Source organism: Phialemonium atrogriseum (assembly GCF_030411735.1).
Source record: "Phialemonium atrogriseum strain 8032-3 unplaced genomic scaffold QBC33scaffold_16, whole genome shotgun sequence".
In the NCBI taxonomy this organism is placed as follows: domain Eukaryota; kingdom Fungi; phylum Ascomycota; class Sordariomycetes; order Cephalothecales; family Cephalothecaceae; genus Phialemonium; species Phialemonium atrogriseum.
This window is the reverse complement of record NW_026848153.1, coordinates 297,469-320,526: the sequence shown is the minus strand read 5'-3', so window position 1 is coordinate 320,526 and position 23,058 is coordinate 297,469. Positions and strand designations below refer to the sequence as shown.

Genomic DNA, 23,058 nt, shown 5'->3' with positions numbered 1-23,058 from the left:
TTCGGAGGAAACGACGAACGGCGTTGGTTTCACGGACTATGCTAAACGGAAATGGGAACCGCAGTGGGGCGGTGTTTTGGATCAGAATGTACAGTACATAACGAATAAACACGCAAGCCTCTAGTTCTAATCTAATCCGATCCACTCATCCTCGCCAACCACGACAGGTGCCTGGACTACATCATCCACACCCAAGCCCTTTTCCTTTCCGGTCAGCAGCTTGGTGCCGAACGCTTTAGACAAATCCCACTCCAGCGACTTCGTTTCTTCCTGCTTGTCACTACTGCTAGCCTGACCCAGCAGGTAGTCGACCATGTAGACGTTTTCGTCCGCAAGCCGCCTGACCTCATCCCTCATCTTGGACACGGCCCTCGCCACCACCCGGAGCTCCACGTCGACCTTGCTCCTGTTCGCGGTCAACCAGGGGCCGTGCTTGTCGACCAGCGCCTTGATCCACAGCAGGCAGAACTCGATGTGCGGCGACTGCTCGGTCTGCGCCGCGACGAAGCGCAGCAGGCGGGGGACGTAGACGGTGGGGAAGTGCCCGACCACGAGCACGATGTCGGTGTGCGGGATGGCCTCGAATACGCGCTTGACCAGGCCTGCTTCGTTCAGGCGGAAAGCCATCACGAGGGCCTTCAGGTAGTCCTTTTCCTGGTCCAGGACGGCGAGGGTGGACGCCGGGGTGATCTCCATGTTGAGGTCGAAGGGGTCGAACTGGAGCGTGTTGTCGAGGCTGTAAACGAGCAGGCCTTCTGTCGACGCAGCGCAGAACGCGGTCCCCGTCGGCGAGAACGCGATGCCGTTGACACGTACTGCGGCCATTCTCTTTCGTGCTGATGGGTCTCCGCGTTTGGACCCCGGCAGCGACCGATCTATCCGGTCTTCTCGATCCGATGCCTCCCCCTGGTCGTCGATGAGGCCCTCCGGCCCTGCCTCTGTAAGCAACTTGCTGTTCAAGAACTCTTGTGTTCCCGATAGCGAGAGGTTCACGCTGACGGTGAACTTCTTGAGAAGCACCATCGTGGTGACCGAGTACAGGCAGATATATTTGCTGTTCCCACCAGCAACGAGGCAGCTTCCATCTGTGCTGTATCGTATGGTATTGAAGCTCTTCGTTCCTGCAACGTTCGCCGCAGTCCTCCGATCGGTGATCTTCCGGCCACCGGAGACATCGCGACGGCCATCGATGCCCGAGGTCTGCTCTGCCTCCGACACGGACCAGAAGGATAGCTGTCCATCAAGGGTAGACACGGCGACTTGCAGGGAATCTGGCCTAAAGGCAATGTCCAGCACATCTGCCTGTAATTGCAACGGCTCGCTCGTTTGGGTCCGATTAAATATTGACCATATCCGAGCCGTCCGATCCCAGCTTCCACTAACCAGTAAGCCGCCATTTGGTGCAAATGCCAGCGCGGAAACCGGCCCCTCGTGGCCGGAAAGCTGGTCGAGGAGTTGCCCGGTCTGAACAGACCAGATATGAATGTCGAAGGAGTCAATCGAGCCGGCGGCAACTACTTCCCCGCTCGGATCAACCGCCATACAGGAGAAGGACAGCCTTGTCGGCGCCGTAAACGTCCTGAAATTCCTGTACCGTATCAAATCCCAGGCTCGGATTGACCCATCGAGACTTGCCGTAAACAGGACATTTCCTTTCTTGGCAAATTCGCAGGCTGTGACTCCGCTGGTATGCTCTGTGAACGTCACAATACAGAAGCCAGACTCGATATCCCACACCTTGATCTTCCCATCGTCGGCTGTGGTGATGATCCTTTGTCCGTCTGGCGAGTAGACGAGCGAGTTCATCGAGTCAAAATGACCCTGCTGTTTCAAGATATAGGATTCCGACTGCCACTCCCACACCAGCAACTGGCCCAGCTTGGAGGCCCCGAAAGCCAGCCACTCCCCGCTTTTGTTTATGGTAACGAAGTCGATTTCGTTTTGAGATATGCTTAGGCTGTGGATCATGTTGAAGTCGGGCATCTCGTACAGGCCGAATATCCCGTTTGAAAACCCTGCAACCAGCAGATTGGAAGCAGGATGGTATGCGGCGCACCTCAGGTGAGCGCCATGTTGGAGAAAGTAGTGCCTGTTGACTATCCTCCACCGCATGTCTGAGTCTTCAACGTCGCGCATCTCATCCTCGTCCCGCTTCGGCGGCCCTGTATATTGCCAGTCGAAGACTGCGCCATCTTTGCTGACAGTATAGATCGTCTCTTGATCCTGGGAGAACCAAGCGCCGACAACGGCTTGCCTGTGGCCTGACAGAACTGTGGGGGTGAATCCTTCTTCCGGGTTCAAGCTCCATATCCTCGCTGTGAGATCCTTTGATGTGCTTAGGAAGAAGCGCGAATCGGTTGACCACTCGATGTGTCGAACGTCGTCGAAATGGCCGGTATGGGTGTGGTATCGCACAAAAGGCGCAAACTCGAGTTCGCCTTCAGCATTTGAGTCGGGGGTCGAGGGGACATGCCAGAGTTCCAGCTTCCGCCCTAGTCCCACGGCGAAGTAGCGCCCGGATGGGGAAAACGACAGGGCGGTGGCACGGGCTCGGAACGAGAAGTGATAGAGCGCAACCCGTCGCGGAACGTTGGTTAAAATGGCATGGCCATCTTCGTCAATCGAGAGTAGGAGGTTGCCCTGGGGGGTGAGGCCAATCCTTGAGATGTTCTTACGGTGGGCAAATGGGAGGGTATAGGATTTGTTGCTGAGATGGAGTTAGCAAGATCGGCAACATTGACATTGTGGGCTGAAGGTGGAATTGACGAGTCCACTCACTCGACAAGGTTGAAGACTGTCACTCTGTTGCCCACAGGAGAGAATAAGTGTGTTCCATCTGGACTGAACAGAAGGTTACCCTGACAATATACTGTTCCAAGCAAGTTGGAGAACTAGAGAAAGCGAGTGTTAACCATACTGACTAGTATGCTCAATTGGAGGGGTACAAAGGGTACATACTCTGAAATCTGTCTTCATTATCACCGAACGTCCATCTCTGGTGGCCAAACAATCGCTGAACTTTGCAGTTTCTCGCGGTCTTGCACTGCTGGAGGTGGGATGCGCTTCCTGGTTGCTGCTCCAAAATTTCCAAAATTTTGGCGGGGTCGGAGATTCTTTCCTCCACTTGCCGGGACACTAGTGCATTAAGAGAAAGGCGCAGTTTACCCCTGGGAACTGGGGAGCAACCAGAAAAGGGGATGGCCCAACCTGCCTTTTTGACCTGCCACTTTCCATATTGACCCCAGGTGCTCCGTGCGCCTGGAAATTTGACCAGCGGTGGAACTTTCTCTCCCCTGAAACCACAAGAGCTCCCCAGACTTTCAACCCGGTGTCAAAACATCAAACAAACCCTCGACCGCCTCTCTCAATTGTAGTCTCACCGTCACCACCAACGGTTTTTGACAGAAAATTACCCCCCTTTCGACCTCTATTCACACGTCCGACCTGACTTTGTGTACACAATGGCACCTGCCACCGCCGAAAGCGCCTCGCCGATTGGCATTGCCAACCTCCCCAACCAGCGACACAAGATCGTTGCAAAGAGGGGCGCGGCTTTTACTATTATGGTGCGGCCTTGTCAATGAGCTATGTCCTTTGAAGATTCCCTAATGACCTTTTAGGTTGCTGGCGAATCCGGCCTCGGCAAGACGACTTTCATCAACACGCTCTTCTCCACCACCATCAAGAACTATGCCGACCACAAGCGCCGCCATCAGAAGCAGGTCGACAAGACTGTTGAGATTGAGATCACCAAGGCCGAGCTCGAGGAGAAGTTTTTCAAGGGTACGATGCCACAAGATATTATATGTATACGCATGTTTACATGGCAACTGACAATCATCAAAAGTCCGATTGACGGTCATCGACACCCCAGGCTTTGGCGACTATGTCAACAACCGCGACTCGTGGATGCCTATCATCGAGTTCCTGGATGACCAGCACGAATCCTACATGCTCCAGGAGCAGCAGCCGCGCCGCCAGGACAAGATCGACCTGCGTGTACATGCCTGCCTGTACTTCATCCGCCCCACTGGCCACACCCTCAAGCCCCTCGACATTGAGGTTATGAAGAGGCTCTGCTCTAGGGTGAACCTGATTCCGGTCATCGCAAAGGCAGACACCCTCAGCCCCGCCGACCTCGCCAAGTTCAAGCAGAGGGTAAGAGCTCAATTTCTCCGACAACTTTGGGAACCGCAAAGTGCTAATTAGCCTGTGAAGATCCGGGCCGTCATCGAGGAGCAGAGCATCAAGATCTACCAGCCGCCGATTGAGGAGGATGATGAGTCTGCTGCCGCGCACGCCCGAGGCCTGATGGCTGCCATGCCTTTCGCCGTCATCGGCTCGGAGAAGGACGTCAAGACGAGCGATGGCCGCATCGTCAAGGGCCGTCAGTACTCGTGGGGCGTTGCCGAGGTCGAGAACGAAGACCACTGCGATTTCAAGAAGGTGCGGTCCATCCTGATCCGCACCCACATGCTCGACCTCATCCACACCACCGAGGAGCTTCACTACGAGGCCTACCGGGCGCAGCAAATGGAGACCCGCAAGTTTGGCGAGGCGCGCCCCAGAAAGCTGGACAACCCCAAGTTCAAGGAGGAGGAGGAGGCCCTGCGCAAGCGTTTTACCGAGCAGGTCAAGATCGAGGAGCAGCGTTTCCGACAATGGGAGCAGAAGCTCATTGCCGAGCGCGACCGCCTCAACAAGGATCTCGAGCAGACCCACGCTCAGATCAAGCAGCTCGAGGGCGAGCTGGAGCAGATGCAGGGGAGCGCCGTCCGCAGCCACGGCCGTCGTTAAAGGGGACTCGTGTGCGCTTATTTCCCCTCTCGTTTTCTCGTTCCGCATATGAAATAGCCGGATCTTCTTGGAGTGCTGCTTCCCCCCCGCGGGGCTGCTCTGGAGTTGGACCAAGAATACCCGTGAGGACGGCGAATCTGTGGATACGCCGAATGTCGTGGTGGTGATGGTGATGGTGGCGGTGGTGGTGGTGGTGGTGGTGGTGATGCGATTTTCTAGCTTCCATGGTTGAACATCTGTTTGCGTGTTTGAAGCCCCTCTCGCCTTCCTCCCTGTCTTCTAATCGATCCGGAAGTCTAAAAAGGTTCAAGGGTTTTCAGCTACTACAGACGGGGAACCCAGAAGCCCTCTCTCGAGGCTCCAAGAGGGGCTCCATTTTTCATCTCCTTACAACCTCCCCTTTTTCACTACCCCCTTTCGAACTAGTTACTTTTAGTCACGATGTAATTCGGCCTCGTTTTCAATGATACCAGATAATGAGAATGCCTGACATTTTCCTAAGCAAAATACGTAATGGCGGGGGTCATCCCACCGCGTGAGGTTGGTGAGGCTGGTGGCGGTTGCTACATCTATTTCATGCGGGATAAACCTCGTGGAACCGACGTAGTTTCTTAGCCCGCGAGTCTAAGTCGATATATGTTCAGTTGGCTAGACCGCGTCCATGCTTGCCCGTGTCGTCAACTGCTCATTCTTGTTCCCCAGCTTCGATATCTGCAGGAACACGTCCACGCCGTAGCCCTCGAGGCTGTGCAACGCCAAGCTTCCGGCCCAATACTCCGCGTACACCCTGCTCAGGGGCAATCCCATGCCCAGTCTCAGGTTCGGTAGCCGGCTCGAGAGCGACGCCAGCGAGCTACCGTGCCTCGAGGCCCCCGTCTCGGGGGCCGCATCCTCCTGGGCCTGGTGCTCGACTAGCAACTCCTGCATCGTGGCGGCCATCTTGGGCACCTTCCCTAGGTTCTCCAGGAGGCGGGCGCTGGCGGGCCCTTTGCTGAATGACCACAGGTATGGCATGACCTCGCGGGGGATGCCGCCGCCCTGGTCTGAGACGCGGATTATGACGTGCTGCGGGCTCTCGCAGATTGTGACTTCGATGTCCGGAGGGGGTTTCCCGTCCTTGTTCTTGCCTTGCTGGCGCTGGTGTGTCTCCACAACACCCTGGACGGAGTTGCGGAGGAGCTCGCCTATGATGTACTCGAGATGGCTGAGGATGTAGGGGAAGCTCGCCTCGAGGTGGCCCTCGATCTTGATATTGGGGATGGGCACGTCTGGGCCGTAGACGCTTTGCGATATGCTGCGGATGGCTTTGCCGCAGCGCTCGATGGCGTCCTTAGCGACGCATTTGAGGAAAACCTCGCCGATGAACTCGGTCTCGGAGAGTTTCGCGCCGGGGGAGAACCAGGGCGCCTGGAAGGTCTCGGTCAGGGCGAGGTGTTGTTCGGCGATGACACGGCGGGATATACGCTACGGAGAAAACGCGAATGTGAGCACACTGCCTGCCACATGTCCGGCGCAAGTCTACAAGGTCAACTTACAGAACGTAGGATGGTATTCATGAACTTGTCCAGCTCTTTGGGGTCCATCAGCCCACTGCATTCTAAGACGCCCATAGCGAGTTTCGGAATGACGGTCAGATGCGCTCGCAGCATGGAGCTGATCGTCTTGCAAAACCGGTCATTGTCCTCCAGAGTCTTGACCTCGGGCACTTTGCGGAAGGTATCGAAGGCATGATAGTATAAGTCGTAGACTTCGCTGAAATGGGGATTTGTGACAACGACGTATGGCAACTGTTGCATGTCGCGGATGCGATGTGCTAATCTGGAGGGGAAGAGGAAGTTAGCAGGCGCTGGCAAGTCTGGTAAGGGGGCACAGCTAAGCATCTACCTCGCGGGAAGCTCAGTCCGGACGTAGTTGGCCGAACTGATGAGCCGGGACTCTGTTAGGGACCGCCCAAACACCATGAGCTGGCGTAGACTGATGGGACGGGCCTCCTTTGCGACCCATCTAGAACAATTGTGAGCTCCAGGTAGCAACCTAGATTGAGCTTAGAAAGTTTTGCTGCACTCACTCATCAAGGACAGTGAAGGGCCGCCATCTTGGAGTGTGGCTGCTGTGTGAAGATCGGGATCGAGACGCAAGAGAAAGCCGCCGTGGTGGCACATGCAGGCACTCCCCCGCAAACAAGAGGCGGCTACCAGTTCTCAGCCATAAGGGCGCAGTGGGATTCTGCGAGAGTCGACGCATTCCAGCGGTTCCATGCGAGACAACGGCCGAAAATCGAAGCTGGCAGCAAGAAGTGCTCGATAGGAGGCGTAATCCTTACATAGATAGGGCAGTTCTATGTAACACCTTTGGAAGGAGCGATTTTGGTTGTGGCTGTCGCGGGGAAGGAGCTTTGAATCATACTCAGTTTGACTCAGAGTCTAGGTACAGGTATCTATGATTCCGATTTCTGCTGACAAGCATGTGCTTGTTACCCCACACGGGAGCGGGAGGATAATTGAAGCTTGCTTGTAGAGGGTCCCGGCATCCGGAAATGATATATTACCAGCGACCCTGAGGTGAGAACAGGCCAGGTACGGGAGAGTCGAGGCCGATCCGCTCAGGTCGAGTATTTCTAGATATATATCGGTGATAACTGATCAACTCACGGGTGTTTCGCTGCCTCGGCCCCCGGAACTTACAAGGGGCCGGCTGCGGGCCAAATAGTGCAGGTCGAGGCACCGATGGCAGGAGCCCCCCAACCCACCAACCTACCTACCTACCTAACCTCCACTGGGTACCTACCTGGGCAGCAGGCAGCCGAATGATAATGACGGCCGGTGCCTACTGCATTCAATTGCGGAGGTACGAGGCTGGTTGTAATGCTGACGCGCGCATCGAAACTTGGCTTGAAGAAGGGCAGGCTGGCGATCAAATGGCGGGAGACTCGCTCATCTTTGATCATCTACCTATCTGGTCATGGGCGGGCTTGGCCCACGGTGTTTAAAACGTCATTGGAGGGGTCCCTGCTCGAGGCAGCTGAGGCGTTGAAAATAAGAAAAGTCTTGCACCTGGGAAATTGATAAAGTAATACACCTTCTATTTGCACAAACCTGGTAGTCATCGCCTTGCCCCGCCTCAGAAACAGGTACTGCACTGACAGACCAGAGCTTGGAAGTACCCGACACCACTGCGCCTCGGTGGAACTGCTAGGCAGTGTAGACTCACATTCAGGATCCTCTGCCACTGGCCCAAAGATTTTATTCCGCTGCGTACTCCGGTTTTGCACCTCAAGCAACCCCCTCCACAGTTAACCCTCCGCGTGCTCGATATCTTAGCGCAAGAGCAGCTGGCTACATATTTCCTACAACGGCGCCTCTAAAACAGGCCAAAATCACATTTTGGGACTGCGAGTGGTTGATTAAGACGCGATCCTGCCTTGGATCGTTCCTTACGGCTGGAGCTCTTCGCTGCTAGTTTCGCGCTTCCATCCGCGACTTCCCTTGGATACCTGCATAATGGTAAGTCCATCCTCCACACCTCCCGGCTGCCGGCATTGTGCCTTTGTCTTGAATTGCACCCTCGGATAGGTACCTACCTATCTGCCTGGCCCTACCTGTCCTACATACCCGGGCACCTATCCATACCACGCTTCTTGTCTTCTACCCTGTCGCTTCACCGCACCTATACCCCGCCTACGAGGTGGCTAATAATCTGTCTCTCGTCCAGGAGGCCGATCATCCCGAGATGCCGTCGCCGAATGCCATGGTGGTCGACCAGACCGCCGAGCACGTGGTCGAGCCCAACGGCATCGAGACCGACAGTCTCGCCATCATCAACCCCGACGAGACTGACCAGGTCCTGCCTGATGCTAGCGATTGTAGGTGGAACCGGGCTCCTGCCCCTCCATTCTTCTGCGTCGCCTCACTGCTGACATAGCTTGCTAGATGAGGCTTTGAAAGAAATCGTTCTCCCCCCACTGATCGAGGAACCTCGGATACTGGAAGATGTGGTTGACACATGGACCGTTGAGTCTTGGAGAGCGCTGGCTAAGAAAGAGCATGGCCCAGTTTTTCAGGCCGGTGGTTTCCCATGGTATGACTGACTTCCAATCTTCTCTGTAATACTCTGGCATCCGTTCTTACATGCTTTGTACAGGCGCATCCTACTATTCCCCTCGGGCAACAATGTCGACCAGTGCTCGATATACTTGGAACATGGCTTCGAGCCGAATAACGTGCCCGAAGACTGGAGCTGCTGTGTCCAGTTCGCATTAGTCCTATGGAACGCCAAGGACCCTACAATATACACGCACCACTCTGCCCACCATCGCTTTACCAAGGAGGAGAGTGATTGGGGATTCACAAGGTTCCTGGAGCTCAGGAAGATGTTCAATGTTCCTTGGGAAGGCTCGGATAGACCGCTTGTCGAAAACGACACTGCCAACATCACAGCCTATGTCCGGGTTGTGGAGGACGAAACAGGGGTTTTATGGCACAACTTCAGCAACTACGACTCGAAGAAGGAGACGGGATACGTGGGCCTGAAGAATCAAGGCGCCACATGTTACCTGAACTCGCTTTTGCAGTCGCTCTACTTCACCAACGCCTTCCGAAAGGTAACCGCGCTCCCACTCATCATTGCCAATTCCTGATTATCCCCCAAACGCCCCGGTGCTGACACCTGCTAGGCTATCTACCAGATCCCCACACAACACGACGAGAGCATGAGCAACAGCGCCTACACATTGCAGAGGTTATTCTATCAACTTCAGACCTCGGATGCCGCTGTCAGCACAAATGAGCTCACGAAGTCCTTTGGTTGGGAGACGCGGCACATATTTGAACAACAGGACGTCCAAGAGCTCTCTCGTAAGCTAATGGAGCGGATGGAGGATAAGATGAAGGGCACCGAGTATGAGAAGGCTCTGCCACAGATGTTCAGTGGCAAGATCAAGACGTATATCTCATGCATCAACGTCCCCTACGAATCGAGCCGGATAGAAGATTTCTGGGATGTCCAGCTGAATGTCAGCGGAAACAAGAGCCTGCTGGAAAGTTTCCAGGACTACATCCAGGTGGAAAAGCTGGACGGGGAGAACCAGTATTTCGCCGGCGACGAGTACAAGCTTCAGGACGCGAACAAAGGGGTCATCTTCCAGAGCTTCCCCGAGGTTCTCAACCTGCAGTTGAAGCGCTTCGAATACGACATTCAACGAGACACCATGATGAAGATCAACGATAGATACGAATTCCCCGAGGAGTTCGATGCATCGCCCTTCCTCGACAAGGATGTTGACATGTCGGAATCCTGGGAGTACCAACTTCATGGCGTGTTGGTCCACAGTGGGGATCTCAATGCAGGCCATTATTATGCATTCTTGAAACCCAACACGGAGGGATGGTGGTATAAGTACGATGATGATAAGGTCACCAAGGCGACGAGGCGCGAGGTCCTCGAAGAGAACTTTGGTGGCGAGTTCCGCTTCCCAAATGACCATGTGCGCCCCGTCATACAGAAGAAGACCCCCGTCATGAGGCCCAATAGTGCCTACATGCTGGTGTACATCCGGAAATCCAGGCTCGACAAGATCCTCACTCCCGTTAAGGCGGACGATACCCCAAAACACCTTCGTAGGCCTCCCAGAGACTTTTCCGTATGAGGACGATAAGCTGACTCTTGAGCAGAACAACGACTCGAGGAGGAAATAGCTGCCAGAGAAGCTAGGAAGAAGGAGAAGGACGAGCAGCACCTGTATCTAGGTGTCAAGGCCATAACAGAGGAGACCTTCCGACATCATGGCGGGACTGACATGGGCACATTCGACCCCTATGCCGATCAGGATCCAGCAGCCCCGCGATTCTACCGAATCCTGCGTGCCGCAACGATGGCCGAGGTAGTTCGCACCATCGCCGATGATATCGGGCAAGATCCGCGACGGGTGCGCCTGTGGATCATGGTGAACCGTCAAAACAAGACCATCCGTCCCGACCAACCGGTGATGGATCTGAGACCAACCGTCGAGGAAACGTATAGCCGCACTGCGGCTCATCGAGATCAGGCCTTGAGGGTATGGGTCGAGGTTGCCGAGGAAGTGAATGCTGATGGCGAAGCGATCTGGCCGACATACCAAGGCCAGACCAACGGGGTCGTCGTCAAGAACGACCTCATCTTGCTGTTCCTAAAGTGGTTTGATGTCGAGTCCCAGTGCCTCAAGGGTGCCGGTCACGTCTATATCAGTAAGGAGAAGAAGATAGAAGACCTGGTGCCGACCATTACGAGGAAAATGGGCTGGGGCGACAAACTTCCTTCAGACGAGAAGATCATGTTATGGGAGGTGAGTTTCGAGAGCCCATCCCCCGAGTTCGCATTGGAGAGCGCATGTTCTGACTGAGGTGCAGGAAATTAAACCCAGCATGATCGACGGCCTCAAGGCCAAGCAATCTCTCAAGGCAGCAGAGCTCCAAGATGGCGACATTGTCTGCTTCCAGCGCGTGCATGAGCGCAGGTCGAGACTAGGCCTTGGCGACAACAAATCCTCCGAGGAAGCCAACAAGGCCTCGGACCGGTTTGAAGACGCACGGGAGTACTACGATTTTCTCTTGAACAAGAAGACGGTCAAGTTCCATGCTCATCCTGCGAAATGCGATCCGACAAAGTACCCGCCCTTCGAGATAGTGCTGAACTCGAGGATGAGTTACGATCGGTTATCAGAGAAGATTGGCGAGCGACTAGGCGTCGAGCCGACGCACCTCCGTTTCTATACCGTCAATGCGAGCTCCGGCAACCCCCGAGCGGCGGTAAAGCGAGGCCCAAATCAAACACTCAATACCATATTGAGCCCCGGCGGCTATGGGCAGCTGAATATGAACCAGCGGGGCGATGCTTTGTACTTCGAGGTCCTGGACATGAGCCTAGCAGAGATGGATACAAAGAAGAACATCAAGCTCACGTACCTTAGCGAAGGGATCACGAAGGAGGTATGGACATGTAAACCCCCCAACCCTACCAGCAGCAGACGCTAACAACCCTACCCAGGATGCCTACGATGTCCTTGTCACAAAGAGCGGCAACGTCGAAGACCTCATCCAGGCTCTTATCAAGAAAGCCAAGATGCCGAGCGAGGAGGAAGGCGGGAAGATACGGATCTATGAGACGAGTGGTCACAAGTTCTTCCGAGAACTCGATCGCAATTACCCCGTCATCAGCATCAACGACTATACAAACGTTGTCGCCGAGCGTATACCGGAGGAAGAGCTCGATGTTAGCGACAGTAGTGCTTTCATCTCGGCCTTCCACTTCCAGGCCGAGCCCAGCCGGGCCCATGGCATGCCTTTCAGGTTTCTACTGAAGGAGGTATGATGGTGTCAGGGTGCCATGATTGATGCCTGTCCGTTGGCTAATATAGTAAATCCAGGGCGAAAAGTTCTCCGACACCAAGAAGCGTCTAGAAAAGCGAACCGGACTGAAAGGGAAGAGCTTTGAAAAGATCAAGTTCTACGTCGTCCGCAGGTCGCACTTCTCAAGGCCACAAGCGCTAGAAGATGGTATGTCCAACTTCTCCTCACCCCTTTGGTCAACGCCTCGGATTCTGACATGAAACAGACGACATTCTCTGGGACGTCGCGGCTAGTGAAGATGACTTCCTTGGTATGGATCATGTAGACAGGTCAAGGTCATTGCGCAACGGTGTTGGGGATCTCTTTCTCAAAGGTTAGACGGGCGTGCCGGTTATCTTTGAAGAAAGACCTGCGCTGTACCTTTGATTTGTGGCTGGCTGTTTCTCCTCCCTCTGGCCTGCCACTGTATGGATAGGAGGTTCGTTAAAAACGGTACGCCCAGGTTTGTTTGGGGGTTTTTGCCTTCGTCTCATACAGGTTAGTACGGCATTGGGCATAGGAACGGCACGAACCCAGCACATCTTTTGGAAGTTGGCGTGGATTTATTTTTATCTTCAGAGACGTCTGTCTCCTCCCGGCCACGCATTGCGAACAAATAAAGATACGAACATAGGTATGCAAAGGATTAGGGTGTGTGGCCTTCATTGCGCCCCATCATGCCTACCCGTGTTACCGGATTGATCTGAATTACAACGGCGCGGCTGGCTGGTCGACCTTTGGTGATTACCTATACAGCTCGGGGGAATCAACAGATGTCGGGAAGACCAGGAGAGTGGCCAATTTTCTGGTGTACAGCTCGGGAGAACTAGAGAAAAGTTCCGGAGGGTGAGAAAGGTCCAATTTCGCCACCTTCCTTAGTCTTGCTGAACTTTTCTCTGGTACTGCCGAGTTGTACTCTATGCCCAGTACTAATTCGGGTTCTGGCTGGCCGTGGTGCGCAGCAAGTCTTGTATCCTTGGCTCTCACTCTTTGTATTTGTTCCCTACCAGCCTACCTCAAGGCCAAAGCATGTGGTTGTAGCTCGGCTTGGGTCAAATTAGTGGATCCTGCCTTGAATGGGGCGACGAACTATTAGGGCGGTATCGGACGGCACAAAAGTTTGGATAACCCGGAAGACTGGTTACTCTCAACCATCAGTTCCATATCATAACCCGTGAGAGAAGTTGTTATCGGCCTCGCGTTATCACAATGAATACCCCAGCAGGCGGCGCGCCCGGCGCACAACAGTACGACCCTAATGACCCCAACGTAAAATGGGTAAGCCTCTCCCGTCATGACCCTGCGCGAACCCTCTCTGCCTCGTAGTAAAATCGCGGCCTTCGCTAACAGGATAATAGCTCAGCAACCTGACGGAGTCATGCTATGCGAAGACCGCCATGGCAGGCGTGGCGGGGTTCGGTCTGGGCGGCATGTTCGGCCTCTTCATGGCATCGGTAAGTCCACCCCATTGTCTCATGCGGCCCTCTCTCCTTCGTCCCGACCAGCATCACTAACCGCTCCCACTCCTCTCTGCGCAGATGGCCTACGACACACCCTTCCATACTGCTAATACTGCCCCTGCCACCGCAACCGCCGCCTCTGCCACCGCCGCGGCGACGACATCCACATCCACACCCGCCCCGGCAGCGGCAGCAGCCGGCGCCAAGCCCGTCGCCAAGCCCATCACCGCCGGCGCCGGCTCGATAACAGCGGCAGCGGCTCCGACTGCTACCGTCTCGGCCGCCTCGATTCCGACGCCCGGCTCTGCCGCGGCGACGGCGGCGGCGGCCACCGGCCCGACGCCGGTGACGTCGGTCCCGCTGCGCCGGCAGCTGGCGCACGGGTTCAAGGACATGGGGACGCGGTCGTATTCGACGGCCAAGAACTTCGGGGCGGTCGGCGCGCTGTTTTCGGGGATCGAGTGCGGCATCGAGGGCCTGCGGGCCAAGAACGACCTCGCCAACGGCGTGGCGGCGGGGTGCCTGACGGGCGCGATCCTGGCGCGCAACGCGGGCCCACAGGCCGCCGCCGTGGGGTGCGCGGGCTTCGCGGCGTTCAGTGCTGCTATTGATACGTGGCTGAGGATGCCGAAGGATGAGTGAGGCGGGGGTCCTTTTTTGGCTTTTTACACCCCCCGGAGATCCCCCCCTCCCTCGTGGTCCTCCCGATCGAGAGGCCGCATGGTGGAACTCCTGCTAGACTTCCTTTTGCTTTTCTTCGCTGCGGCGGCGTTTCCGGCTTCTTTTTCTTCTATTTATTTTCTCGCTCAAACAGGAGGAGAATCTCTCATCAAGACTCCTGGCATGGCATGGGCGTGGCATCATACAACGGTATAGACGGGGCTTTGTCTTGTATAAATAAGTACACATCATCTCCTCTTCCTGCGGATATAGTCTCGCAGTGTACGAATAGGAGCGAAACTATTAGTTGGCATATCTGAAAACGTTGAACGCAAATAGACCCATTGAGGTGTTAGATTATTATGAGATTCCCATTAAATGACCAACACATCTACAATCTTCCTGCCCAGCGCCACGCTGAAAACCCTTTTTCGGGACCAATATATTAACTAACTATCGGAAGTCGCCGTCCAAGCCCCGTATATATCAAGCTGCGGTGTAGACCTTGAAGTCGCCAAACTCCCAGAAGGCGTCGACGAATGCCGAGGGGTTGTTGGCCACGAAATCGGTACAATTGCTTGGACCTGTTGGATTCAAGAGTCAGTGGAAGGGAGAAAAAGTAACAGAAAGATGATTCAGAATTGGGGAACAGATGACCATGAGGGTTTAAAGTCAAGCTAGCTTCGAGAACTATGCCCGTCTATGATAGGAGGTAGGTAACCAAGAAAAAGGGAGCCAAAAAAAAAACTCACATCCCGAATCGCCATACGTCGCGAGCGTCAGGTCCCCGCACAGGTCGATATTGGCGATGATGCTCTGGTTGCGGAAGTGGTTCCCGATGTCGCACTTGGTGTCGGGGAAGTCGGCCACGGCCGTGCCCCAGGAGCTGGGATCGGGCGCGGCGCCGCCGGTGCCGGCGACGTCGGCGGGGATGGCGTCGCGCGGGAACTGCCACATGCGGATCCCCTCGCGGCGCAGCTCGACGGCCATGACGCCGCCGCCGGCGCCGTTGAAGGAGGCGCCGTACGAGGCCGGGGACGGGCCCGAGACGGTGCAGCCCGTGTTGTGGTTCGTCGCGTTGTTGCAGTCCGTCTGGCCGGCGGACCCGGTCATCAGCCGCCGGGCCGACATCTCGCACCCCGAGGTGGTGTGCAGGGCCATCGAGTTGCCGGACGTGGCTTTGTTGGTCGCCTCCATGATGTCGATCTCACCGTTCATGGGCCAGTGGCTGGGTTCGGGGCTGTGCGAGGTCTTAGTCTTGCGGGACGAGGATGGGGGGATTTGTCAATAGGGGGGAAAGGGAGGGGGATGTTTACTCAGCGAGCCAGAGAGCCGGCCATGTGCCGCAGCCGAATGGGGTATGCTTCACGTCGAAGATAAAGAGGCCTGTGTTGTACTGCCTCTTAGACTCGACACGGACGGAGAAGCGTCCCGTGGAGGCATCCGGCACAGAACCAGGGCCGACAGTTGTGTCGACCTTGAGGATGGCACTGGACTCTGATGCGGGTGTCAGGTTCTGGAAGCTATCTTTAGCGAACTGAGGTCATCATTTGGTTCTGTCAGGTCCTGCATACCAGCTGCGCGGCCATCTCCCGGGGGACATAATGGACAAGTCCGTGGGCTATCGTGATCAGTCAGTATTTGAGCGGCTGTAGGGTGAACCTGCACGAGAAACGGTTTCACACCTGGATCATAGCCGGTGAAGTAGTTAAAGTTGTCAAAGAATGTTGCGCCTGAGTCTGAAAGTTGTGAGTTGGGTGTGTTCGTAGATTGCTTAAAGGCAGGTCTTGTCACTTACATGTGTCGGTGAGGGTGTAATTGAGCTTCGTGTAGTCCGGATATGAATTATTTTGCTTGTTCTTCGTCACAACCACAGGAACAACGATAACGATGACGAGGACCACAACTATTGTCGATACAACAAGCGCCCATGTCCTTTTCTGCCAGTACCTCGGTTTGTACCAGGGCGCAGACGGCTCTTCGTAGAATCGGGCCATGGCTTCCTAGGTTCGGGGTCGAGTTCTGAAGATCGGCGCGGGCTGGCGGTGCGGACTGCTGATCACCCGGAGGGCATCCAACCCCGTCTGACGGTGCGGTTTATATATTACTTTCCTCGCCTGCCGATAGAGATTGACTGTGGCCGCGAAATTCAGCTATTCCTCCCTTTTCTATTTTGCTCAGTCAACACGAATAGGTAACCATGAAACTGTTCAGGCTGAAGAGGGTTCAGTCAAAGTTCTGAGAGAATGAACAACAAGCCACAGCAAGAGGGGAGTGTAAGGGTCGACAGAGTAGAGCACCATCCCGGGTGTTCCATCTCGCCGAATTTCCAAGGATGCGATTCCTGCAGCCCTGCTGCGCCGCACCAATACGAAGGGCCGGCCTGCAGTGACTGACGGGTTTTCATTCCTCGTGGTGTGGGTGGGGTTGATTTCCCACTAGGTCGAAGCTTGATGCGATACGAGGGAGACTTCCCAGTTCGCTGGTGTCTGGCGTGATCTTTTTGTTTCCTAGCAACGGATTCTTACCAGTGGATTTCCCTTGGCCGGGAAGGAGTGTCAAGGAGAGAGGGTCGTTTGGCGCCCTAATTGATGCAGTTAATTATAGCAGTCGGCGTGATGGACTCAGGGGTTGTTGGTTCAATTGCCCGGATTGCCGAGTAGTACCTGTGAGTGAGGTCTAGTGCCTAGGAAGGATAAACGACGGGAAGCCCCTGGATTGCGTGGCAGAGCCAGCAGTGGGGGCTAGGAATGCTGTCATTCGCAGATCCATATTATCGCCTGTGCCCTGGCATAGAAGCAAAACCCACCCTGATGTATTTTACTTGTAAGAGCCAAAGTACCGTACAGTTATTTTAGTCATCGTCCTCATCCATCCGAGCCCGCTTCGATTGTCTCGAATCTTCGTCTTGTTGTAGCCCGTACCCTCCCCTCTTGGATGATGAGCTCTGCTCCACCTCTGATAGGAACTTGTCCACGTTGAATGGATCTGTCGCATCCTTCTCGAACTGGACCGGCCCCTCCCGCGCCTCCCCCTCGTCGGTGCCCTTGAAGGTCCCTCGGCCCAGGGCTTCGCCGAACCTACTGGTCCTTTGGATCTTGGACATTTCCCTCTCTCCGTCTGCCTCGTCGTCGTCATCTTCGGCGTTCGCCCGCGGTCTGTAGATGCTGCTGATTGCCTCCTGAGCGGCAAAGAGCGGTTTGTCGTATGGGTTGTCCTCGTTGAATCCACTGTCGAAGCCGCTCGATTGGTTGAACAGTCGCGAATCGTACATGGCCTCCGAGGACTGCGTCGGCTTCGCGATTCCAAGCGCCACCTTCTCGGATATGTCGCGGTTTTGTTCGCGAGCCATAACTTGAACTCTCCTCTCTGCACCCATCCTCGACTGTCTCAATTTACGCTCCTCATCCCGCCGCTTATCGCGCCGGGCAGCCTCTCGCTCGCGGACTGCCGAGTCGTCGCTTTCGGAGCCCGACTCGGAACCACTGCTGCCAGATCGAGATCGCCGCCTTCCACCTGCTCTCTCCTCCCGAGCCTGCTGTGCAAGCATGCGTAGATGCTCCTCCTTCTTTGCCTTCTCCTTCTCGGCAAGCCTCTGTTGCATTGCCGCTCGCTGCCTGACCTCCTCTCGAGCGTGTCTGTCTGCCATAAATAGCGCTTCCGAGAATTGTGCAAACTTGTCGTTGATTTCAACATCTTGGAGTCCCCGTCCGTCTGCAGCCAATCTCTTGTCCAGCGGAACGGTATAACCCTTTGGATTCTTCCAGTTCGATACGGGGGGAGGAATCCTCCATGCCTCTTGATCCTCGGCTGTAAGCTTGCGTGGTGGCGAATGCATCACTGGAGGCGGGGGACTGGGGGGTCCTCGCGGGATCTTCTTGTGCTTGAACTTGGGAGGCTCCATGGGATCCTTCTGCCGTTCCACAATTTTCATAATGCGGTCCTGCTTCTTCGAGTTGTCGCCCATCTGGTTCGACGGAGTGTATCGCACAAACGTAGGGTCCCTTCGCCCGCCAACGTTTACATTCTTGGGTTTCTGGGCAGCAACGGCGCCGCTGATGAGCACGGCCAGAGCGTTCTTGGTCCTCTCCGCAGTGGCAGATACTTCCTCCTCACTCGGACGCTCGAAACTGATTTCGCCGGCATCCGCACGCTGCCGCAGGGGGATCAAATCCTTGAAGGACGTGTGGATGATTCTGCCCTCACCGTGGCCCTGTCGCGCAATCGCATCGAACTGCACTTTCCCCTCTCCATCAACTTGGACGGCCAGGGCGTTGCTGCTTGTCGACGACTTTTTACCCATGTCAAGGGGATACTGAGCGACGGGGATCTCTGGAAAGGCACCACCATCTCCGAAATCTTCGGGGCCGCGCGGTCTCCATCCTGCTCTTTGTCCATATGGAGGGGGTCCTGATCTCTGTAGAGTGGTACAATTGTTAGCTCTCCGCTTGATGAGGACCAGTAATGAATGAAGTGAATCAGTAATGAATGAAGCATGACTGACCTTCAACACGAGCTGGGTCTCGTCCAGCTCCCCACGGCCAACAATCCTTGGGCCTTTCTGCCGGGCGTGCGACGGCAAGTCCTCACCCTCGCCAGTATATTGAGGCTTCGGAAGTGCTCGCGCAAGGCCCGCCGCTATTGAGGTCATCGTGACTGGATTTGACCGTGAAGTTGGTGCTTTGTAGAATTGGACCTTTTGCTGCCTCGAGAAATGTCACTGGCCATTTGGGATTGATACTGGATGCTAGTGCTCACTAGCGCGCCTGCAAAAAGTGTGGCGCACAGCAGTGGTGCGCCACAATCGCGCTTGAGCCTTGCTGCCAGCTATGCAGATTCCCCTGACCTTGGCATCGACAAAGAGCATGGCAACAGCTGACTTTTAAAGTCTGGGAGAACTGAATGCCATGGTATTTATATCGTGAGCTGCATTATGTGGCCATTTCCCCTATAACTTAATTCATCCGTTCGCCGGCATCTAAGCTAGTCTCAGGAAAGGCTTAAGTCGAGCCTCGGCCATGGACTGCCAGGGTATTCAAGTTGGCGTTAGGCCTTGGACCTCACCAGGTGATACCTCATTTGGTCGAACACTGGTTTCCACCCATGCGGAATAAGTCCATTGTCTTGTCTACCGACGGTCCATCCTTCGCCAAAACCTGAATGGGCCCCTATTATACAGGAAATGCTAGAAACCGTGCCAGCCCGTGCTGTGCGCGCTGGAAAGTCGATAAGAAGCCAGGCATGCCATTCAAACGTAACCCTTCCTTGCGCCCTGCATGTCTTGTTAATATGACACCGACGCTCTTGGACTATGCTCATTTATCGGGTGGACTTACCTGGAAGAAAAATCTGACGATGAACACCTGTAGGGCTCCCATGCAGATAACGAGGCCACACTGAATCAAGCTGAAGTTGACGATGCGGCCCTCCGTGCTCCGTACCGTGCTGAAGTTTCGGTTCTCGCGGGTGCGGAAGTACTTCTGGTTACGTGTAATGGTTGAAAGCTGCCCAGAGAGCTTGTACAGCGATTCTTCGAGTTTCGATGTCAGGGCCGGATCGCTCCCTTGCTTGGCAGGAAGATTGACGTGTGACTCGTTCTCGACCTGTAGACTCGCCATATCAGCAACCAATGTCTGGACATAAGGAGTAAGCCGAGGGTACGAACCGCAATCTCGAAGTCAACAGTCTTCTCGGCGAAGGTGCTCATCTCATTGTTGAAGCAGAACCTGTATTCGCCCACTTCTTGGGCAGTGAAGACAAAGTCGCCCTGACGCTCTTTCTCCCCGTCCATGATCACCTTGCCCCCGGGACCCAGGACATCGTAGTCCACATCGAAAGAGCCTCCTGATTGTACCTGGGAGCCATTGTTAGGATTCAAGTCCAGCCTAGTCCATCGAACAAGTGAAAGGGTGGTCAATGTGTACCGCAAAGTAGAAGGCAATCTTTTCCCCCTTAACCTTTGTTCCTGTGTAGAAACAAGCTTTCTCATTCGCTGTAAGTTTGTAGGTCAACGCGGTTGCGGAAACCTGGGCAACCAGGCAGGCCAGAAAACCGCATGCTAGTATCGGCAGTTGCATTCTGAGATGTGTTGCTGGGGTATCATGTGCTGAGAGTCGTGGGTGGAAGCCAGTCGCGAACACGACCTTCAATTGCTCTAGCCCGAAGGTGCCACGATGGACTTTTGGTAATGGGCGGAATATGCAAAATTCCTGCCCCGATGGCTCCACTACTCGGGTGGCCCATGCGTTAGCTTCAGGCTACCCGTCCGGTCAGGTCTGATTAGGCCCCCGCACGGACTCCAATCACGGTCAACGCGTCCGGGGCCAACCAGCGTTTAAATGATGTCAGCGCCAATCATGGCACCGTCATGGAGCTCGAGCTCTACTGCCTAGGTAGGTAATATAGCCCAAGCCGCGACTCTGTAGATAAAGTACCATCCATCAAGCTTTCTTCTCTCCTTCCTTCCTTCTGTCAAGTACGCGATTCTTGCCTAGTTTCCCATGTGAGAGTAGCATCCCAGTTTCCTCGCGAAACCCGTACAACTGTTCCGCTCGATGCTATTGTTCCTAGAGAAGCAATCGTAAGCTGTCTCGAGAGTTAGAACAAGCATGGCTCTAGTTCAGACCAAGATCGCGCGCGCGTCGTCAATTTTACTGAGACTCGTCAGCTATTTGTTTCTTCGATGGGTAAGTCCAACATCAAAGCAATACCGCTCTAAAATCGAAAGTGCCCCTGACTGTTGGTCTGACATGCATCTAGGCTCTTGTTCCTGTAAGTCCGCCCTTTCACCAAGCCGTCTTCGACAATACCCTAACCCAGGTGCTAGTTCTTCCCAGAAATAGCTTTTACGCTGTTCGCAGTCTATGTTCCGTCCTTCATCGCAAGCTACCGTAAGGAGTCGGAGTACCAGATAGTCGACGAGATTGACGTGGAGGTAACCGAGACTACGTTGAAAGACGAGGGATCTACTGAGAATGGGGGTCCCTCAGGCGATGACTCCTGTCCGGTTCTGGCCGAGGAGGTTGAGATCGAAGAGACCGTTTCTCTGGAGGAGCGTCCCTTGGCGCCACTGAAGACCCTGCTTCTCGGGGCTCCAAACCCCCGAAGCCTATTGCTCTCTAGCGCAACTTTCCTCGTCAACCTCCTTTGTGTCGGTATGGTTGCCGACCGGCTCTTCCGGGAGCATTCTCACACGGCCAAGGATCTCTCTTTCGTCAGGCTCGGCTACGTGTCCGATTCGGAGGCCAAGCTGCTGATCAGGGAGCCCGATCAGTCGAAGATGCCCGTCACCGTCGAAATTCACATTAAGGATCCCGTATCCCCCTTCGACAATCCTCTCTGGCAGACGGCTGGTGGGATCAGGTGGACAACAAACGAAACCGACTATACCACAGTCCTGGCCGTTCCCTTGACGCATTCAAAGCAACGCACTTATGAGTGGAGAACTTCCAACAACCATTCGGGGGAGTTCACAGCTCCACCAAAAGCCGGTCACACAACGGAACTCCAGGACGGACAATTCACGTTTCTTTCGACGTCTTGCATCGTGCACCAGTTACCATACAATCCCTTCGATCATCCTCTTGCCATTCCTGGTCTGAGGCATCTTGCCAAGGTCCTGCCAACGCTTAGGGCGCAGTTCATGTTGTTCCTCGGCGATTTCATCTATGTTGATGTCCCACGATGGTGGGGCAAGGAAATCGAGGACTATCGTGCCAAGTATCGTCAAGTCTATGCCTCCCCTGACTGGGCTGCCGTAGGCCAGAATTTGAGCTGGATCCACGTCCTGGATGACCACGAGATCTCGAACGACTGGTCCTCCAACACCACCGGTGTCTACAAGACGGCCATTGACCCCTGGGATCACTATCAAAAGGCAGCAAACCCGCCCCCGGCAAAGCAGGCTGGCTCCTGGACAGCGCGTCGCACCGCAACCTACTTCGACTTCACCCAGGGCCCGGCAAGCTTTTTCCTGCTCGACACGCGCACGTATCGCTCGAGCAACTCTCTCCCGGCAAACGACACGGAGAAAACCATGCTGGGCGCCGAGCAGCTAGAAGATTTCCTCGCATGGCTAAACCGCCCCGAACCAAAGGGCATCAAGTGGAAGATCATAGCCTCCTCGGTCCCATTCACCAAGAACTGGCCGGTCAACGTCGAGGACACGTGGGGGGGCTTCCTCTCGGAGCGGCGGGAGATCCTCGAGGCCATGTGGGATGCGGGCGGCCGCGGGGTCGGCGTCGTCGTCCTGTCGGGCGACAGGCACGAGTTCGCGGCCACGAAGTTCCCGCCGCCCGCCGCGTCCCGCTGGCCCGAGTCGGCCACGGTGCATGAGTTCTCCGCCAGCCCGCTGAGCCAGTTCTACTTCCCGTACCCGACGTACAAGCAGACAGATGGCGAGGATGTCATGATCAAGTGAGTTGTTGGCCCCCCCCAAACCCCCCCGGACGCGCTGATATTGATGTACGGTGGCTGACAATGATGTAGGTATATCTACAAGGGGAACTCCAAGTTTGGCGCCATCACCATCGAGACTCTCGAACAGGGCGACCAGAGCAGCCTCAAGTACCGCCTGTTCATTGACGGGGTCGAAACGTGGAACACGGTGGTGCTCTCACCACCTACGGGGGAGAGGAAGGCGGGTTCGTTTTGGGATAGGCTTAGGGGCATCTAGGCTAGGCCCATTTGTCCACGAAGGACTGGATGGTCAGAATAGATAGAACTGGGACCCGGAGCAGTGTCTTAGATGAGTTCTTCGGGACGGAGTATTTGACTTAGTA

General features: G+C 55.2%; 8 protein-coding genes across 8 annotated transcripts; 4 read left to right on the top strand and 4 right to left on the bottom strand.

Annotated features, from left to right (window-relative positions):
• Nucleotides 1-74: 74 nt before the first annotated feature.
• On the bottom strand, nucleotides 75-3,074 carry QBC33DRAFT_542071 (WD40-repeat-containing domain protein). The gene is made up of 3 exons (XM_060428223.1): nucleotides 2,959-3,074; nucleotides 2,779-2,891; nucleotides 75-2,707 (listed from the first exon to the last, which is right to left on the bottom strand). The coding sequence occupies exons 1-3, from the start codon at nucleotides 2,974-2,976 to the stop codon at nucleotides 127-129; spliced, it is 2,712 nt and encodes a 903-aa protein (XP_060282389.1). The 5' UTR covers nucleotides 2,977-3,074; the 3' UTR covers nucleotides 75-126.
• On the top strand, nucleotides 3,075-5,031 carry QBC33DRAFT_620590 (Septin-domain-containing protein). Its single transcript, XM_060432767.1, has 4 exons — nucleotides 3,075-3,566; nucleotides 3,621-3,783; nucleotides 3,848-4,158; nucleotides 4,210-5,031. The coding sequence occupies exons 1-4, from the start codon at nucleotides 3,462-3,464 to the stop codon at nucleotides 4,795-4,797; spliced, it is 1,167 nt and encodes a 388-aa protein (XP_060282388.1). The 5' UTR covers nucleotides 3,075-3,461; the 3' UTR covers nucleotides 4,798-5,031.
• Nucleotides 5,032-5,445: 414 nt separating this feature from the next.
• On the bottom strand, nucleotides 5,446-6,758 carry QBC33DRAFT_560081 (branched-chain alpha-ketoacid dehydrogenase kinase; the record flags this gene model as incomplete). Its single annotated transcript, XM_060430027.1, has 3 exons — nucleotides 5,446-6,261; nucleotides 6,333-6,615; nucleotides 6,682-6,758. The coding sequence occupies 3 exons, from the start codon at nucleotides 6,756-6,758 to the stop codon at nucleotides 5,446-5,448; spliced, it is 1,176 nt and encodes a 391-aa protein (XP_060282387.1).
• Nucleotides 6,759-8,544: 1,786 nt separating this feature from the next.
• QBC33DRAFT_579040 (ubiquitin carboxyl-terminal hydrolase) lies at nucleotides 8,545-12,497 on the top strand (the record flags this gene model as incomplete). The annotated part of the gene is made up of 9 exons (XM_060431112.1): nucleotides 8,545-8,659; nucleotides 8,727-8,874; nucleotides 8,938-9,397; nucleotides 9,470-10,412; nucleotides 10,467-11,116; nucleotides 11,181-11,759; nucleotides 11,818-12,135; nucleotides 12,197-12,326; nucleotides 12,385-12,497. The coding sequence occupies 9 exons, from the start codon at nucleotides 8,545-8,547 to the stop codon at nucleotides 12,495-12,497; spliced, it is 3,456 nt and encodes a 1,151-aa protein (XP_060282386.1).
• Nucleotides 12,498-13,367: 870 nt separating this feature from the next.
• Nucleotides 13,368-14,260, top strand: QBC33DRAFT_516078 (mitochondrial inner membrane translocase subunit Tim17/Tim22/Tim23/peroxisomal protein PMP24; the record flags this gene model as incomplete). The annotated part of the gene is made up of 3 exons (XM_060426124.1): nucleotides 13,368-13,436; nucleotides 13,517-13,612; nucleotides 13,697-14,260. The coding sequence occupies 3 exons, from the start codon at nucleotides 13,368-13,370 to the stop codon at nucleotides 14,258-14,260; spliced, it is 729 nt and encodes a 242-aa protein (XP_060282385.1).
• Nucleotides 14,261-14,764: 504 nt separating this feature from the next.
• Nucleotides 14,765-16,275, bottom strand: QBC33DRAFT_453690 (glycoside hydrolase family 16 protein; the record flags this gene model as incomplete). Its single annotated transcript, XM_060424699.1, has 6 exons — nucleotides 14,765-14,862; nucleotides 15,031-15,518; nucleotides 15,595-15,794; nucleotides 15,853-15,899; nucleotides 15,964-16,017; nucleotides 16,077-16,275. 6 exons carry the CDS (start codon nucleotides 16,273-16,275, stop codon nucleotides 14,765-14,767), a joined length of 1,086 nt encoding a protein of 361 aa, XP_060282384.1.
• An 857-nt stretch (nucleotides 16,276-17,132) lies between these two features.
• On the bottom strand, nucleotides 17,133-20,355 carry QBC33DRAFT_453911 (Pre-mRNA-processing protein 45; the record flags this gene model as incomplete). Its single annotated transcript, XM_060424707.1, has 6 exons — nucleotides 17,133-18,695; nucleotides 18,783-18,980; nucleotides 19,533-19,550; nucleotides 19,615-19,881; nucleotides 19,944-20,132; nucleotides 20,203-20,355. The coding sequence occupies 6 exons, from the start codon at nucleotides 20,353-20,355 to the stop codon at nucleotides 17,133-17,135; spliced, it is 2,388 nt and encodes a 795-aa protein (XP_060282383.1).
• Nucleotides 20,356-20,886: 531 nt separating this feature from the next.
• QBC33DRAFT_560075 (PhoD-like phosphatase-domain-containing protein) lies at nucleotides 20,887-22,952 on the top strand (the record flags this gene model as incomplete). The annotated part of the gene is made up of 4 exons (XM_060430026.1): nucleotides 20,887-20,964; nucleotides 21,038-21,049; nucleotides 21,105-22,693; nucleotides 22,766-22,952. The coding sequence occupies 4 exons, from the start codon at nucleotides 20,887-20,889 to the stop codon at nucleotides 22,950-22,952; spliced, it is 1,866 nt and encodes a 621-aa protein (XP_060282382.1).
• Between the last annotated feature and the right edge of the window lie 106 nt (nucleotides 22,953-23,058).

Excerpts from the sequence above, each read along its gene's own strand:
- QBC33DRAFT_620590 (XM_060432767.1), top strand. The coding sequence starts at position 3,462 with ATGGCACCTGCCACCGCCGAAAGCGCCTCGCCGATTGGCATTGCCAAC. Across the intron at positions 3,784-3,847 it reads CGAGGAGAAGTTTTTCAAGG|TCCGATTGACGGTCATCGAC; the intron begins GTACGATGCCAC and ends AATCATCAAAAG. Across the intron at positions 4,159-4,209 it reads TCGCCAAGTTCAAGCAGAGG|CCTGTGAAGATCCGGGCCGT; the intron begins GTAAGAGCTCAA and ends AGTGCTAATTAG.
- QBC33DRAFT_542071 (XM_060428223.1), bottom strand. Across the intron at positions 2,708-2,778 it reads ACAGTCTTCAACCTTGTCGA|CAACAAATCCTATACCCTCC; the intron begins GTGAGTGGACTC and ends ACTCCATCTCAG.